This window comes from Salvelinus alpinus, chromosome 29 (genome assembly GCF_045679555.1).
Source record: "Salvelinus alpinus chromosome 29, SLU_Salpinus.1, whole genome shotgun sequence".
Taxonomy (NCBI): domain Eukaryota; kingdom Metazoa; phylum Chordata; class Actinopteri; order Salmoniformes; family Salmonidae; genus Salvelinus; species Salvelinus alpinus.
This window is the reverse complement of record NC_092114.1, coordinates 47,808,489-47,823,347: the sequence shown is the minus strand read 5'-3', so window position 1 is coordinate 47,823,347 and position 14,859 is coordinate 47,808,489. Positions and strand designations below refer to the sequence as shown.

The window sequence follows — 14,859 nt, the reverse complement described above, 5'->3', positions numbered from 1 at the left end:
ATGTCATCGATATGAGCTTCTTTCATAGGGTACATACTGCAAAAAAGCAAACAGTTGAAACAAGTTTCCAAACAATAAAGATGATCACTGGTAATACTGAGTGACTTTCCTCCAGGGTTAAAGTACATTGGATGAGACTCAGTGATAACAGTTAAATCAATGACATAGCCAATAACTCAACTACTTTTACTTAAATAAAGCTTGATTATAACCACAACTTACTTAAACATTAGGGGAGGCAGGTAGCCTAGTGGTTAGAGCGTTGGGCCAGTAACTGAAACGTTGCTATATCGAATTCCCGAGCTGACAAGGTAAAAATCTGTCGTTCTGCCCCTGAACAGGTTAACCCACTGTTCCTAGGCCGTCATCGTAAATAAAAAATGTGTTCTTAACTAGCCTAGTTAAATAAAAGGTTAAATAAAAATAATCAAATAAAGCATGACTATAACATATTATTAATGTGCATAACCACCACTTGAGTATAAACACTTACTACTAACATATTACTTACACATTCACTAATTTAGTGAATTTATCAAGTGTTGTTTGCATGCAAGCTCTGTTGCCCATTTATGGTCATTGATAGATTACATTTTCGGTTTGTTCTTGCCACTAAATCACATCCTGTAGAAAAAACAACACTGAAACACAGAGGGTCTATTTCTGAGCTGGTAAACATGGACACAGTACTGGAAAAAATAAAAGGCAGGTTCCTTTCAGCGCTCTGGTCCAGACAGAAAACACAATACTTGAGCTGATGCTTCACGAACAAACAGGACACTACAAGCACAATTGAGAGCACATCGGAAGAGCATCATCAAAATTAATAAAAAACACATTACTTCAAATGGACACACCGAGATATATAAATTGAATAAAGCAAGCAATGAGTGGGAGAAAGGGCATTGTCATGTGCCTTATACAGCACCTGAGGAAAATCTCTCTGCACACTGACATTTCATGAGAGAAGCATTCAGTCTAAACAGACCTTCATCAGAGCATTACACAGCAGCACCTAGGCCTACCACCTACAGTACAGCAAAGCCATGCACTAACAGTTTCCACTGAGCTAGTATGCTGAGGAGAAGCTAGCACACAGGGCCGGATTAACAAATCATAGGCCCCAGGGCTTTTTTTCTTTCTTAGCACTTTAACGGAAAACCAATAGAAAAGGGGATTTTAAATGTTAAGAAAAATTGACAATTTTTCACATCCCTACCAGTAATCTAAACTTGTAGAAATGATGGCCGAATACCGACTGGGCACGTTTCCAGGGGCCTGGACTAGAGGTCGACCGATTATGATTTTTCAATGCAGATACCGATACCGATTATTGGAGGACCCAAAAAAGCCGATACAGATTAATCGGCCGATTTTTTTTTACATTTATTTGTAATAATGACAATTACAACAATACTGAATGAACACTTATTTTAACATAATATAATACATCAATAAAATATATTTAGCCTCCAATACATAAAACATGTTCAATTTGGTTTAAATAATGCAAAAACAAAGTGTTGGTGAAGAAAGTAAAAGTGCAATATGTGCCATGTAAAAAAGCTAACGTTTAAGTTCTTTGCTCAGAACATGAGAACATATGAAAGCTGGTGGTTCCTTTTAACATGAGTCTTCAATATTCCCAGGTAAGAAGTTTTAGGTTGTAGTTATTATAGGAATTATAGGACTATTTCTCTCTATACGATTTGTATTTCATATACCTTCGACTATTGAATGTTTATATAGGCACTTTAGTATTGCCAGTGTAACAGTATAGCTTTCCATCTCTCTCCTCGCCGCTACCTGGGCTCGAACCAGGAACACATCGACAACAGCCACCCTCGAAGCAGCGTTACCCATGCAGAGCAAGGGGAACAACTACTCCAAGTTTCAGAGCGAGTGACGTTTGAAACGCTATTAGCGCACACCCCGCTAACTAGCTAGCCATTTCACATCGGTTACACCAGCCTAATCTCAGGAGTTGATAGGCTTGAAGTCATAAACAGCACAATGCTTGGATCATTGCGAAGAGCTGCTGGCAAAACGCACGAAAGTGCTGTTTGAATGAATGCTTATGAGCCTGCTGGTGCCTACCATCGCTCAGTCAGACTGCTCTATCAAATCATAGACTTAATAACATAACACACAGAAATACGAGCCTTTGGTCATTAATATGGTCGAATCCAGAAACTATCATTTCGAAAACAAAACGTTTATTATTTCAGTGAAATACGGAACCGTTCTGTATTTTATCTAACGGGTGGCATCCCTAAGTCGAAATATTCTTGTTACATTGCACAACCTTCAATGTTATGTCATAATTCAGGCAAATTAGTTCGCAATGAGCCAGGCTGCCCAAACTGTTGCATATACCCTGACTCTGCGTGCAATGACCGCAAGAGAAGTGACAATTTCACCTGGTTAATATTGCCTGCTAACCTGGATTTCTTTTAGCTAAACATGCAGGTTTAAACATATATACTTCTGTGTATTGATTTTAAGAAAGGCATTGATGTTTATGGTTAGGTACACATTGGAGCAACAACAGTTCTTTTTCGCGAATGCGCACTGCATCGATTATATGCAACACAGGACTCGCTAGATAAACTAGTAATATCATCAACCATGTGTAGTTATAACTAGTGATTATGATTGATTGTTTTTTATAAGATAAGTTTAATGCTAGCTAGCAACTTACCTTGGCTTCTGTTAAAATATTTTATCAAGGTTTAAGATAAATGATTAAATAATTCTACTCAGAAACTTAACCATTAGGATTAGAGGTTATGTAGCATGGAAAAGAGGTAATTAAAAATAACCCTTGGGGAAGGAATGTATGTGTGTGCCGAAAGAAAGGAAAGAGACTCCTTAACCTATGTTTAAACCGACCCAGCTATAACTCTGTGGAGATAAGACAGGGAGAGAGCCCCTCCAGGTTTTCCGTATCTGGGGGGGACTGGAACTGTCAGCTGAGTGGTAATAAACTGTGGTGAGACTTCAGGGGATAATCCAAATATAGTGTGTATGTATGTGCATAGTTTAAGAGAAGGTATAAAAGGAAAGTTTTTGTATATGCACGTCAGAGGTCTCTAAATAAACATTCCTGACAATTGTAGCTGGGCCTCCGCCTGATTCATTCCAACCAGTTTCCCACAAATTCTGGGTATCAGGCTGAGTAATCAATGAATTGGGTTTATGAACACTGAGAACATAATTCTCGTGACAGCTTTACTGCATTCGCGTAACAGGTGGGCTCCTCGTGAGGCAGGTGGTTAGAGCGTTGGACTAGTTAACCGTAAGGTTGCAAGATTGAATCCCTGAGCTGCCAAGGTAAAAATCGGTCGTTCTGCACCTAAACAAGGCAGTTAACCCACCGTTCCTAGGCCGTCATTGAAAATAAGAATGTGTTCTTAACTGACTTGCCTAGATAAATAAAGGTGTAAAACAATATATATTTTTAAAAATCTGCAAAATCGGCGTCCAAAATTACCGATTTCCGATTGTTATGAAAACTTGAAATTGCCCCTAATTAATCGGCCATTCCGATTAATCGGTCGACCTCTAGCCTGGACCTCCAGTGGGCCCCCATTAATTTGGTTAATCACTCTCATTCAGATATCATTAACATGGCACGTCATGGCAAAACGTGTAGAATTGCAGGTGTTTAGCTTTAAAACTGCAAAAATTACTCCCAAACCTCCTCCCCCATCTGATGATTTGGAGAGCGGCAGCAGGCTATCTACACTCATTGAGCAGGCTTCTGTTTTTGGTGGTTATATATAAAAAATATAAAAAAACGTATTTCTCTGCTCCAGGGCACCCTACTGGCTTGGACCCCAGGACTTCAGCCCCTGCATTAATCAGACCCTTTTAGTGTGTGGGAAGTGTTTGCAGCCAGCCAGGCTGATGAGGGTATAGACTGAGTGAGGGAGATACTGAGGGAGGAGAGGAGGAAGAGGAAGGGGAGAGGTATAGATTGTGGAGAGGAGATGGTGTTCAGCTGCACCTGATGGTGATGATTTCCCCAGGGTTGGTCCTGATGTTCCAGCTGCAGTTGATCCTGGAGGGGTACTGGAAGGGCCAGCCAGGGCTGGTTATCACTCCACTGGAAGCTCTGACCTGCTCTGCCACATCTCCACAGGCTGGACAGAGACACACACACGGACACAGACAGTCGCGCACACACACAAATGAGCATTTTTTTGCGTATTTTTTATAATTTCGGCTGGTAGTTTCTAAAGTAGTGCTCACAAGCCAAACGGGTCGCTGATTGTGTACCACCTGACACATGTGTATCAAGTCATTGTTCGAGCCCTGCAACATGTGCACAAAGAGTAAAAAAATGTACTCTGCATGAGCTCGGGCCCACCCTGCAACCTCATTGGACAATACTGGGCTGATCCAATCCTGCCTACCGCTTTTACCTTTGACAAGAGAAAAAGGACAATATGGAATCAGGAAGGTAGGCCATAATTGTCTTATCAATAGTGTGTGACGCGGGCCTCCCGAGTGGCGCAGTGGTCTAAGGCACTGCATCACAGCGTTGAGGAGTCACTACAGCCTGGGGTTCGATCCCAGGCTGTGTCACAGCCGGCTGTGAACTGGAGAACCATAGGGCGGCGCACAATTGGCTCAGCGTCTTCCGGATTAGGGGAGGGTTTGGCTGGGGTGCTTTCCTTGGCTCATCGCGCTCTAACGACTCCTTATGGCGGGCAGGTGCCTGCAAGCTGACTTCAGTTGACAGTTGAACGTTGTTTCCTGGCTTCCGGGTTAAGAAGCAGCGCGGCATGGTGGGTCATGTTTCGGAGGACGCATGGCTCGACCTTCGCCTCTCCCGAGCCCATTGGGGAGTTGCAGCGATGAGACAAGATTGGATCGCAATTGGATATCACGAAACTGGGGAGAAAAAGGGGGTCAAAAATAAAATACATATAAAGCGTGTGTCGCGAACTGGATATTTAAATGGATGTAAGTAAGCTTAAATCCTTATGAAATAGTCCCCAAACTCAACAAGGCACATCGGTTACACCATTTAGGAAATAAGATTGTGACCAATGTTTCTGATCCAGTTGAAAATGTTCTAATGTATTTGTGGCTGAAATGCCCACACATTTCACTTTGATTGTTATTTATGGTCCAGTCTCGGGATGTGACAAATGGACAATTGTTCTTAGCGTTTAAACAGACCATTTTTTATTTTAAAATCGGTTTTCCATTAAAACACTAAGAAAAATGTATAAAATACGACACAACGAAAACGGTAGGTTTAAAAAATATAATACATAAGTCATTTTCAGGCTTCCGTAATGTGCATTGGAAGAGTGCACAGCAAGCTAAGAGAGTAGGCCTATCCCACTCTCCTGGCTAAAAACACAGTAGTAACTCACAAACACACAATGCTATGTGTCAATGTATTCCATTTCTAGTGTCCCGGTGGTATAGGAAATTAACAGTGTTCTGTTCATGCAACAATGCTATTCTGAAAGTCTGCTGTGGGCAACAAATGTACAGTTTGCTTCTTCGCAGACAAAAACATGGGCTGAGTTGTAGTTCCTGCCAACATTACGAGCTGAGAGATCAGATTATTTTTGATGAAACCAACTTACCATTAGAAATCCCTGATACGTAAACATTGTCATTTCGCTGGGAGAAAACTGCATTTCCTAGAAAAGATGAGACAAAAAAAAACATTTTGTTTCTTATGAATGATCTTTTTCCAGCAAAAAAAAATGTAGCTATGCTAAAGGCTTCGGAAGAAAACAATGGTAAACGGCTAGTTACCGTTTTAAATCGGGAGCTCAATCGTAAAGCAAGTGTCAATCCAAGATACACGCACACTTTGTTTTCTAGGTGTTAAAGTCACCGACTACATTGGAATTTTGGTCAGTAGTCAAGAAGCAGACTCCCGACCTGACAACAGTTGTGTTGCACGTTGGTTCGAATGACATTATGGGAGTGAAGTCTGAGAGACCCAGAAACAACTTCTTGTTGCTCTTGGATATAGGGCTAGTCGCAGTATTGCTATAGCAAGCATTGTATCAGACTATCGTTTAACCACGTTTTCATAAACGTAGGGGTCATGTACTTAGTAATGTTGTCCCCATTCTCTTGGTTCACACTGGCGATTATACTTGTGTAAACACCACAAGTACCCCGGTTGATATCAACAATCCACGTTTTTTTTTTTAAACTGTAAGGGACTTAGATTTTTACATTTGTCAAACTTTGATTTTGTTAAGATTTTAGTTTCTCAGGCTAGTCCTGATTTCTTTGTTTTATCTGAAACTTGGTTATCAAGGAATTCTAATGATGCAGATATTGGACTGGATGGGTACAATGTCTTTAGAGCTGACAGGATGAGTAGAGGGGGAGGAGTGGTTATCTATGCAAAGAAATTACCTCCCCATTGCACAAATTAAATCTGTCTCCATTCCAAATCAATGTGAAGTGTTAGCCCTAAGTCTAACATTAGGTTACAACTGTAAAGTTACAACTGTTGGAATATATCTCCCACCTTCTGCTATATTGCCCACACACCGTCTGGAGCAGAGTTGGCATTAGAAAAATGTACTAGTGTTTTAATTTCCATTGCTGATAAACACGCTCCATACACTAAGGTTAGAGTAAAGAATAGATCAAACCCATGGTTTAATTCTGACATTTCTGATGCTATTCGTAAAAGAGATGTAGCATGGGCTAAGGCTAGAGAAACTTCTAGCTCTGACTGGCTGACTTTTAGGCAGCTGAGAAACCTGTGCATCAGACTTGTTAGAAGAACAAAATTGGATTACTATGTGACGAGTTTAAATGACTGTTAAGGGAATCCAGCCAAATTCTGGAAAGTAGTTAAAGCATTAAAGAACAATATGCACTCCACACTTCCAAATCAGATAGGGCTGGATACTGGACTCATTACTGATAAGAACACCATTGCTAATGCCTTTAACAATCACTTCATTGAGGCAGGCAATCTTTTTGAGAAAAGGGTCAACCACAAATGAAGGAAGAAAAGATATATATGAAGTGATTATCCATGAGTATGCTGATGGTCAGGGTTTCTCACTAAGCCTCTTCAGAGGAGAAAGTTATTGATTCATTGCTAGCCATAGACACTAAGAAAGATACAGGGACTGACAAACTTGACCCAGGGTTGCTGGCTAGAGCTGCACCACTCATCTCTGGTGCTCTTACTCATATTTTTAACCTCACGCTGACCTCTGGGGTCATACCTAAGATTTGAAAAACTGCCTATGTGCTGCCTCTGCACAACGGTGGGGATACTGGTGACCTTGATACTTATCGACCAATCTCTAAGCTGTCTTGTCTTGCAAAAATGCGCTCTTTCTTGTCTTGACAACTGCATACTGAACACATTTCAGTCTGGTTTAAGACCGGGGCACAGTACTATCACAGCCACCACCCTGGTTGTAAATGATATTGTAAGAGCCTTGGATAAGAAGTTGAACTGTGTTGCTTTGTGTGTTGATCTATCGAAGGCTTTCGATACAGTTTGATCATTCTCTTCTGCTGAAGAAACTGACCTCATTGGGGTTGGCCTCAGATACATGTTTGTGGTTTCAGAATTATCTCAGTGATAGATCTCAGGCTATTATTGCAGATGGGTTAAAATCAGATTTTGTCACTGTTAACAAAGGAGTCTCACTAGGTTCGATTTTAGGTCCTTTATTATTCACTATATACATAAATGACATCTGTAACTCAGTGAAAAAAATGCAACTTCCATTTCTATGCTGATGACACAGTACTATATGCCACAGCCCCATCACTCGCTGAAGCATTCCTGCAGTTTGACTTTCAATTGCTTCAAGATGCACTTGTAGATCTTAGGCTGGCGCTTAATTCAAGTAAAACTAAGTATACATTGTATTTTCACAATCCAAAGACATACAATTGGAAAATCTGAACATTGCTACCCATGATGTCTCTCTTTTGGAATGTGTTCCCACCTATAAATAGCTTGGAATTTGGTTAGATGATAACATCTCTTTAAACTCGTAAAGAAGCTGAAACTGAGAATTATTTGTTTATAGAAATAAATCTTGTCTGTCATCACAGCACAAAAAGGAAATTGTAAAGGACACCTTTATGTCAGTGCTTGATAATGGTGATATTTTATATATGCATGGATCAGCATCAGTACTGAAGAAATTGGATGCAGTGTATCATGCAGCGTTGCGCTGTTACTGCTTGCCTTTTTCATTGCCTTTTGTACACTTCGGTTGGCTGGCACTCCCTGATTTTTAGAAGGGCCAAACACTGGTTGATATTTGTTTATAAAGCTGTCTTACAGAAACTTCCTAATTATCTTAATTCAAAAATCCAGTGGTCAAACAGTATTTATCATACTCAGTCACAGGACATGCTAGTGCTAGAGATACCCCGGATTCACTCTGAGTTAGGCAAAACGGCACTTGAATATCATGCTCCACACTCATGGAATGAATTGCAGAGAACTCCAGTTAGATGTTTTGGTGCCTGTAAGACAATGGCTTGTCTATCTGCAGCAGACATATAGTGAGCAATATGTTTGGAACATCAAATGGCAATAAAATAGAAATATCGACACAGTTACATGTTGCAATATTATTTTGGATGATATATTGATATCGGGACTCCAAATATCTAGTTGTAAAAAATAAATAAAAACATTTTGGCAAGTTACATTAGCTAGCGCTAGTCGGCTGTCCCTGCGTCAAAACTCTAGTAGTTTTCATCCTATAGCTTGTTCTCCATCTTCTTTGTAAATAGTGAGCCAACATGTTTTTAGCACTTTTATTTCCATGACTTGATACAAAACTAATTTTCTCATGCTCTTTCGTCTCTCTGCAGCAGACAGAGTGAGCAATATGTTTGGAACATCAAATCACAATATCAAATCGCAATACAAAAATATAGACTCAGCTTTCATTTGACACCAAATGTTATATGCTCCTATAAACTTCATGTTGGTGCTCATGGGAACTTTTAGATGGAAATGACCATATCTTGCTGTGTGCCTGAGTGTGTTCGAGTTGCTGTGGTATAGATTGTCTGTGAGTTGAAACAAATATTTAGCCATTACCAAATACTTACCAGTGAATATGAGGAGAACCATGTGTAGAGATATCCATGATGAGATCCCATTTGAGCCCAAAGTGTAGGCCATTATCGCCAATGAACTAGCCCTAATTATATATTTGTTGCTACTTGGTTACTCGCTTCAGATTGTTACACTGTTCCCAAAAAATGTAACTAAACATGCGCTCGTTGGTGTCCCAAAAACACATTAGCAGTGTTAAAAACAAAAAACAACAAAAGAGATGTATATGGATTTAAAAAGTTATTCTAGCTAACTTTAGCCAATTCCTCTCTGGCCAGACAACTGACAGTGATTGACAATCAATTATAGAGCCAACCAGAGATCAAGTTATCATGCTAGCTAGATGACAATGAAGAAGCAATAGCTGTCTTGGCAAATTACTACAATCAAACGGTTAAACAAAACAGTGCGTTGAAACTGTCTGGCTAGTTAGCTAACAAAACAACAAATGAGCTAAATTGAATTCTCGCTAACCAAAATGCTAGCTAAATATTACGCTAACGTAAGCCATCTATCTATTCATAGTCACTATTAATATATATACACATGTGTATATATTAGTTTGAGTGGATCTCCATCTCCTAGTATGAGATGAACCTTCGTGTTAAGCATTGTGCCAGAACAAAGGCATTGCTAGCAATAGTCAACTTCCCGGTTTAGCTAACAAGCTAGAACTCCCCTTTGTGTTAGCTAGATACCGTTAGTAATCAACGCAACGTTAGGCATCGTTAACAAAGTTAGCTAGCTAGCTGCGTTAACACAATTACGTTTCATTACCAACATTGACATCGAAAATAAATATGTCACCATATATAAACTAAATAAATACAATATAACCGAAAGAAAACGGTGAACAAAAAAAAAACTAAACGAGCGTTGCAAGCGTCTCTTCTCTCGTTATAACGCCGAAAACAACCTCTGGTCTCGCTAATGCTAGCTACAAGCTAGCCTGCTACCGTTAACTAGCTTCCAAAGCAATGGCAGAACAGAACGAAAATATGCCTGTGGTATCCTTGAAATGTCACTTCACTGGCTTCTTCTAATGAAAGTGGCTAAAATGTTCTAAAGCATAAGTCCGTAATACATACTCCAGGCCTAAACTGTATATACACCACCCGTGTAGTCACAACTAGCTTTACATCGGCTGAATGTTGTTATGGATAGGGTATCATAAACACTCCTTCTTTGATTAGGTTTAACGGCGGTTGGCATCCAATACATTACCGCCACCTACTAGACTGGAGTACAACTCCCATATACTTTGCTTGAAAAAATAAATAAACAAATACCCTACCATCTAACACTACACTCAGAATTTTTTACAAATAATAACACCACAGTACTCCACTATTTAAATCTATTTAGTCCTAACTCAGGCCAACAACCTGAAAGGATGGGACACCACCACTTAACGCACCCTGTAACTCTTCTGCTGTCAAGTCTCGCACACGGAAATACCTCTCTGCATCTGCCACCACAACCTCAATTTTCTGCGACTTACCTTCCATCCCTGCAGTACAGTTGATAACCATTGCTATAAATGCTAAAAATCCAATCTTACTGAAATGTATGTCACTTGGGCGGCAGGTAGCCTAGTGTTTAGAGTGTTGGGCCAGTAACCAAAAGGTTGCTGGATCGAATTCCCAATTCTGAGCAAGGCAGTTAACCCACTGTTCCCTGGGTGCTGAGACGTGGATGTTGATTATGCACTTCTCTGATTTAGAGTGGTTGGGTTAAAATGTGGAAGACAAATTTCAGTTGAAGGCTGAAATTTGTACAACTGACTCCCTTTCACAACTTGTTGTACAACTGACTCCCTTTCCCACTTGTTGGCCTATCTCTCTGTACTGGTACAGATCTACTACTCACACCACTCCTCTCAGGATCCTTCCTCTACTTTCTTCACTGCCTCATCATATGACAACGACTGCACCACTCTAACCCTGGAAACCTCAACCTGCCTCTCTCGCATGGGACATTTCTGATCCCCAGTCCCATGGGCACCCCTACAATTAACACATACCACTACTTCCCCAATGCTACACATTCCTTTGTCTCATACACTTCTCACACCTAGGATCCTCCCTCCTACACACTGCTGCCACATGCCCATAAGCTTGACACCTATAACAGGGTGATTCTGCAACTATGGGAACCGCTATGTCCTCAGGTTAAATTTGGGGGATTTTATTTAAAAAAATATATGTATTCATTCTTTATATGTTAAGTTCACACTACAATCACCCCATATTCTTATCAACACCTCTCTGTCAAGTATTTTAGCTACTTTTCATATGCATTTTATACCTCAATGTCATTGTTTTGCCCTTGTCCCATATGCAGACTTTTGAGCGTCTACTATGTTTTTCTATGAGAAAAGATTAAGAATTACACATTATGTAATGTTATCTTCTAGAGAAATAGTCAATTAAATAAAATCTATCAATATTTATTGTATGTCCTTTATATTGTTATTTACACAAAATATACCTGTCCTTTGGTGATGACATTTCCACCACTGAGGGCAAATTCCTCATTAATAAAATTTTGTCAACAGACTGTTCATTTCGTTACCATGGAAACGTATTGTGACACTAAAGCACATGGCTGCAGAGGACAGTTGTTCCTGAAGTGATGCCCAGAAGTTTAAGAAAAATCTAGGTAAATATTGCTTGTGTAGAGAATATTTTTATTGTCAGTCATTTCCAAACAGGCTAAAATTTCTTTAATTTGTCGTAGAATTAAAAAATGTAAAATATATTTCATGTATTTAGTATAAACTATATGCTAGCCAAAGCATGCTAAGCAGTCTGTCATTTTTCTCCAAAAACAGGAGAAGCGTCATTTCCATCACAGTAATTTCCGTCACAAACTTAACCGTGGTGGAAATGACAAATATCCTTTATGTTACTACTTGTAACTTTTTTTTAAAGTTAGGCTTATTTAAATCATGTTTTAAATTAATTTCATCTAGAAAATGCTCAGGGTGTGCACAATTGGAACACTTAAGTAGTATTTTTCTTTGTTTTTAGAAGATGCCACATTAAACAGCACAGAGGTCACAGACATAGAAACAAAATAAAAAATTATTCTATACGATACCAGGAACATCTGCAAAAAGACAGGGAGAGATACTGGAAGAAAAAAGAGAAGGGAGAAGTGATATCTATCTCTGAGCTTACAAAGCAAGAACAAAGAAGCGAGAGATGACAATGGAAATGCAACCAACGGAATAGAAGACAGACTTTAAAGAGAACAGTTGCAATGGAGAGCTACCTATCAGGCAACACAACACCTTGTAGCCAGAACATGAGGCCATCATACCTGCCCCTAACTTACCTGCCCTGATGCATGCCCTGATACCCCTTCCTCATAATCTGCAACAGGATTGAGAAGTCTAATACTTGCTGGAAGGAAAAAGGTTGGAAGAGGTCGCTCAAAAAAAAGAGATCTTTGCATGACAAATGTCAAACTTGATAAAGCTTAATGGAAAACTGAAAAATACAAAAAAAGGTATGATCAACTGATGAAGAAAATGGAGAGACAAGATTCCCCAAAGATAAAGACAAAACTGAAAATGAAGGGAACTCCGAAGAACTTGAGAAGGATTTTAATTGTTTCAAAATGCCATCATTGGAGAGTTAAAGCAAAAGTATTAAAAAATGCATAGTGCCAAGGATAAACAAGTGGCTTCAAAAATGTCAGAGGCAACATCCTGGATTTTCAGCAAAAGCGTTTAGGGCAAATGAAAACAGGTCAACAATTCTTCAATACTCAAGGAAAAAGCAGTGTAACATAATTAGCACCGCCACAGAAGAGAAAATCACTAGATTCTATTAACATGATGTCAACAGTAGAGCAACAACAGGGAAAAAGGACACACTAACGAGGAACAAGAAAAAAATGCAGAAGTGCTTCTTGAATGGCACAATTCAGAACCTTGATCAGGATTATAGAGGGGATATTCAGAGATTAAAATGTCCTACTATGAATTCTGAAAAATACATATTTTTGGGTTGTCAAGCCAACTGTCCAGGATAGGGACACATGCCTATGCAAAACCCACACCAACCTCCAGTTCATGGCGGACAAACTACAGCATCTCAAAGTGATCAGCTGCAGCAACAATGAGAACCCTATTGAGTCTTGAAAAACAAAACTAAGAGGGAAACATGGAGAAGTTCACTGTACATTTGACTGTATAAGAAAAGGTATGTGGCACACTGCATATTCTACTGGAGGACTTCTACACAGGATTGAAAGAGAAGTTGGGGAAACACATGTACAACATTCGACACCAATACTCCAAACTGAGAGAATTAAAAGAGAATATCGTGCATATTGACCTTGCAGAGAACTCAGGGGTGCAACGTTCACTGGGGACGGGGGGGACATGCCCCCCTTACATTCTGAAATTGCATTTTTGTCCCCTCCAGTTTTATCATTTGAATGTGATACAAAATGAGGCAATGGTTTGCTTTAGGACCATGCAGACACCTCCGAGCGGTCGGGTAGGCTGTTTGGAGTGTTTATCTGACTGGATAAAACAAATTATAATAATTATTTCCCCTTCACTTCTAAAACCAAAGTTGCACCGCTGAGAGAACTACCTGTGTAAATGTTACACCCCTGAAAAAGGGGAGAAAGAATCACGATTGTGATACGGAATGTTTACTCATTGAACTTTTAGTGAACACCAGTGAAATCCAGGCAGTGCACTTTGGTGATTCTCAAATGCAGGTGACCCTCCACACCTGTGTTGGACATACCACAAATGATATGCAGATGACCCCTCTGCAATCTAGGCTCATCTCTCAAAAACACTGGCCTACTTCCTTGAGCTCTGCCCACTTTTGGAATCTTAATTTGTCTTAAATTAATTAAATGTTTAATAATGGTTGTTGTTCAAAATGTTTGCAATAAAATATTGTTTTCATAAGTTTTTTTTACATAGATGTAATTTCCACCACACCTTGTCTTTTCCGCCACACCCATATGTTTTAGCTAAATTAGTATATTATATATAATTTACATTGATTGATTTGTTTTAGGTAGGGAAATAATATGGTTGTTATCATAATCTCACAAAAAGTTTGGGTGGAAATATCTTATTTTTTTATGATAAATAAATATTTTCAGTTGTCACAAAGGCAAGTTTATTCATTGAGGCATTGTGTTTTTTTATTTAACCTTTATTTAACTAGGTAGGCTAGTTGAGAACAAGTTCTCATTTGCAACTGCGACCTGGCCAAGATAAAGCATAGCAATTCGACACATACAACAACACAGAGTTACACATGGAAATGTCACGAATACCACCGAAGGTGGCTCCCGTTCCTGTTCGGGTGGCGCTCGGCGGTCGTCGTCGCCGGTCTACTAGCTGCCACCGATCCCTTTTTCCTTTTCGTTTGTTTTTGTCTAATTGTTTTCACATGTTCCTTGTTGGGGTTTTGGGATGGGTGTTATTTAAGTTCGTTTAGCCCGCTGGTGTTTGTACGGGCTTGTTGTTATTTTGACGTATGTGATGTTTGTGTTCTTTTGGGTTTTCGCTGTCTGGTATTTTTGTAACTATGGTTTTGGGTTTGTTGCACCTGTGTTTTGGGCTTCACCCATGTTTGTGACTAGTTACTTTACGAAAGGACATTAAAGCGTTTTTCCTGTTTTACCTTCTGCTCTCTGCGTCTGACTCCACACCCATCACTCTCCAGTCGTTACAGGAATAAACAAAACATACAGTCAATAATACAGTAGAAAAA

The 14,859-nt window shown here is 39.6% G+C and overlaps 1 protein-coding gene across 1 annotated transcript in view; it reads right to left on the bottom strand.

Annotated features, from left to right (window-relative positions):
* Positions 1–14,859, bottom strand: part of LOC139558925 (low-density lipoprotein receptor-related protein 12-like) — a 60,074-nt gene that overhangs the window by 32,545 nt on the left and 12,670 nt on the right. The window contains exon 5 of the mRNA XM_071374427.1: positions 4,010–4,145. Coding sequence (XP_071230528.1) covers positions 4,010–4,145 — 136 coding nt within the window. The remainder of the gene's footprint in view (positions 1–4,009; positions 4,146–14,859) is intronic.